The 4,039-nt window shown below is 50.9% G+C and overlaps 1 protein-coding gene across 1 annotated transcript in view; it reads right to left on the reverse strand.

Annotated features, from left to right (window-relative positions):
• Window positions 1-372: 372 nt before the first annotated feature.
• DERL3 (derlin 3) overlaps window positions 373-4,039 on the reverse strand; it is an 8,539-nt gene continuing 4,872 nt past the window's right edge. The window contains exons 2-7 of the mRNA XM_010004847.1: window positions 3,942-4,032; window positions 3,258-3,331; window positions 2,665-2,758; window positions 1,742-1,937; window positions 1,536-1,626; window positions 373-998 (exon numbers count right to left, since the gene is read on the reverse strand). Of these exons, the coding sequence (XP_010003149.1) occupies window positions 887-998; window positions 1,536-1,626; window positions 1,742-1,937; window positions 2,665-2,758; window positions 3,258-3,331; window positions 3,942-4,032 (658 nt within the window). The 3' untranslated portion in view covers window positions 373-886. The remainder of the gene's footprint in view (window positions 999-1,535; window positions 1,627-1,741; window positions 1,938-2,664; window positions 2,759-3,257; window positions 3,332-3,941; window positions 4,033-4,039) is intronic.

Here is a 4,039-nt window from a genome sequence, read left to right on the forward strand (position 1 = left end):
TCCCCTAAAACTCAGATGCTTAAGTTTCAGGACTAAAAAATTCAGCAACAGTGGAATTAAACTGCATGTGCAGGCAGCCTTTATTAACTAGTGTCAAGTGCTACTTAATCCAGTCACTGCCTGGATCAAGCGTCCAGCTATGCTCCCTGGCCTTTCCCAGGCATCCCTTTCTCCAACCAGACACCCCAACCCCACCTCATGCTCAGCCATCCTGCTGACAGAAGAGGGGAAAGACATCTTCAGCTAGCCTCAACTTTGCTTTGCCCACCAAAATAAAGAAAAACCCAAGCAAGCAGCCTGGCAGTTCTGAACAAAGTCCTGATAAGTACTGGTAAATTGCTGCCTCTGCCCCAGGCAGAAATGGACACACAATTGAAAAATAAAGATTTTAATGTAAAGACTCTCTGGAAACCACAACACAAAAAGAAAAGTGGGGGTGAGGGAGTTAAAGGAAGAGAAGAGCTGAGCTGCATTCTACCATGGTAGAGTTGGTAGTACTACTTCATTGAAAGCCCACAAAGAGGCCTCACAACAGTGAGAGCCAAAAGCACTCGTCTTTGTAGAGGCCAAGAGTGACCTGGCACATAGAAAGTCACTAACAGCAAGAGAAGGATCTGGTTTAACACCCCATTTGATATTTGTTCCCCCACTGGGTAACATCACAACTTCCAGTTCCAGTCCCTGCAACAACTCCATAATCATTCAGAAGTTCTTCTGTGCAAAGCTCTGTGGAACCTCTTGGTACAGGGGGGAGATGGGTTACCCATACAAACAGTGATACATCACACATTGGAATGGCAACTGGTGTTATTCCAGTAGGATCTCTGAGCCACAGCATAAGTCCAACTGAAGAGAGCAATCTGGCCACACGAAGAAGTCTCCTGTGTTACTGCGGATGCTGCTGGTTCTCGTCTTGGTCTCTAGGTTGATTTTCTGCACGATCCTCAGGGAGAGGGTTATAGTTGGGATCCTCTTCAGGTGTGTCAAATACCATTTTCCTGGCAAGGGACATGCCCATCCCACCAAGCAGGCAGGTTAGGAAAGTGAGCTGAAGACAAATAAAACCCCCAGCCCTTCACAGGGCTTGGCAGGGTGCCACAGCCACCCACCTACTGCACCAGCACTAGCTGCTCTTTTGCTCAGCTCTGTAATGACAGTACCTGCTTCCTTGATCTCTGGCTCAGCTTTGATCCTCTGCATGAAACATAACACATCCTGCTTTCTTAAACTACAGAAATGTATCAGAAAAAAATCCTACCTGCATTTAGCATTTCCACAAGCAGTGAGAACAATCCAATTACACAAGCAAACCTTAAGGTACCAGCAACTGCTTTATAGACCCTGTGTACATGTGTATACAACATGCAAAGTGCCAGTGCTTTTTCCAGCAGAGGCATAAGCTGTTGAGCTGAGGTGCTACCAGCATGCAACTGTGTCCCACAGACACCCCAGCCTACCACAGACCAGTTTGCTATGGAAGTGACCCAGGTTGGGAAGCAACACAGCAAAGTCCAGAGAGACTTGGCTTTACTTACAGGAAGCCAGGGGTTAACAGCAACTTCTTTCCTCCAGGCTGGTTGGGGAAAACATCTTCCAAGAAATAATAGATGTGACCCACTGCAATTCCTGGGGAGAGATGTCGCAGATGAAACCAAGAGACCACACCAGTGCCCCAGCAGGATCCTTGAGATTTGAGAGCACCAAAGTGCCTGGTTCCCAGCACCTGCCAGCTTTGGCTTACCCAGTAAGTCGATGATGATGGAGTTGCCCAGGAGCAGAGAGAATCCCATCAAGACCCAGGGCAAGAAGGGGGCCTGGAAGTTAAGAAGCCCAAAGAAGTTCATGCGGATATAAGGGTTCCTGCGGCTCCACACGTACACTAGCATGATGGTGAAAGCCTGTCCCAGGAAAAATAGGCTGGCAAAGAGTCCAAATAGCTGGGAACTACAGAGTCAAGGAAAACCACACCCACCCTGTGCTCACCAGGCAGCACAGGATACCTCATAAATAGGAAACCCAGAGTTGCAGGCAGCTGATCACAGTAAGACATTGCCTGTGCCACCAAAAAATCCTGGGCTGGATGAGATGTACTTACTCCTCTGACACACACACGCCACATTTCCCTCCCTGCCACTCCAGAACAAGACACTCTGGAGAGGCACATACAGATTGATCACTCCTTAAGCTGCTGCCTTCAACCACCAGAGACCAGGGAGCTCATATAGTCACCTCTACAAAAATGACTCAAAGGTGACCTTCAGAGAAGGGTTCACACTCTTCCAGCCCTTGTGACACACAGCACATGTATGAAAAACTAGCTCACATCCAGTATCTGCCTTCTACAGAAGGTGAACTTCAGTGGTGAGATGGCTCTTGCAATTCACAGCCCTCTTCTCCAGAGCACAAGGAGACCGTCAGAGGCAAAAAAAAGCTCCTGCCCTTGTAGTTGGACTCCAAATCCACCTACAGCCAAGCATACTCAGCAGAGCTCTCCCAAGCCTCAGGGCACAGGCCTGGGGCACAACATGGCTCTGTCTCCTGGCATCAAGGAGGTTCACAAGCCACCTGTCCTGGGCAGCAAACAGGTACCTGCTGCAGACCACACAACACAGTTATGCACAGCATCTCAGAAGACAAAGAGCCTCAACCAACTCCAAAGGATACTGTCATGAGAAACCCTCCAAAGAGGAACATGAAGACAAAGTCAGCCGTCCTTCCACGGAAGGAGCCTTCTTCTAGCATGCGGCAGTACCTGTACCTGAGAGCAGGAGAGAAGGCAGGAGTTGCAGTATAGGAAATTAACCACTGGCCACCCTGTGTCCAAGCAGCACAACTTCATGGGAAATACACCAGCTGTGAGCTATTTCATCACCAAAAGCTGCTATCCAGGTGTTCAAGCCCCAGAGTAGAGAAGTGCAAACTTCACCTCATACCAGTGACCCCAGGGAAATAAAGAGGCAGCTGCTGTGCTCCAGCCAGAGCTCACCCCAGGAATGGGCACTGCTACCCAGCATGAGCCACAGTGGCACTGCCAGCTCCTTCAGCCTTTTGGCAGGGGCTGCCCTGCAGCAAGCAGAGATGGAGGTGTAGGAGGTGGCCACAGCTGTCTGGGGATGGCTTCATACTGAAAAAGCCAAGGGAAGAACCCACAACCCTAGACTGCTGCCAAGTCCAGTCAGCGTGGAGAGGGAGATGGATGGAGGAATCATGTCTAAGCCAAGAAAGGAGCAGAGAGCTTCACTGAGACCAAAGGATACAGAAATATCATGTTGAAAAAGAAACTGAATCCCAGGGGCCCAAAAAAGAGGAAGTTGGTGATCAGCCTCCATACCTGAAAGAGAAGAGAGGAGAGAGAAAAGGAAGTGGACAGACAGGTCTCTCCCCAACACCCCCTCCCCTGGGGAAGCCCAGTCATGCAGTGTCCACTCAGAACTACCCCAGGACACCAGACAGATGCTCCATCCTCACATGAGTCCTCTCTCCCCTGCCCACATCAGAGAATCTTGTCCTTCCAAGTGTGGGAAAGATTTCTCTACTTCCTCAGAAGGGACAAACAGCCACGACTCAGCACCCAGAGCCAAAATAAACCCCTGTTCATGCCTCTGCAGTAAAGCCTTCCACACCCAGCCTGACACCAGCTGGCCAGACACCTCAGTGTCACAGAAAAGGAAGAGCAGGTTGGGAGTAAAGGAAAAAAGGAAATGCCAAGATGGTGTATGGCAGGGCAAGGCCAGAAGTCACCGCCATCCAGGCATCTGTGACCAGGGACACTATGTTGACAACCCAGCTCCCACCAATCAGGGAAGGCTGGAGCACTTGGACGAAGCCCCCGAGGATCACGCAGCCCCCCCCGGCCTCCTGGAGAGCGGGACACCCGGGGCCCCGCCTGTCGCAGCCCCCTCCTCGGGAAGAGGCGAGAGGGGCGGCGGGCGAGGCCTCACCTGGAACTTCCTGAAGATGAGGTCGGGGTTGAAGTACAGCTGGAAGGGGGTGATGAACTCCAGCTGCTGAGAGAGCAGACAGGCACAGCCGCTGGCAC

This window comes from Chaetura pelagica, unplaced genomic scaffold (genome assembly GCF_000747805.2).
Source record: "Chaetura pelagica isolate M959 unplaced genomic scaffold, ChaPel_1.0 scaffold249, whole genome shotgun sequence".
Taxonomy (NCBI): domain Eukaryota; kingdom Metazoa; phylum Chordata; class Aves; order Apodiformes; family Apodidae; genus Chaetura; species Chaetura pelagica.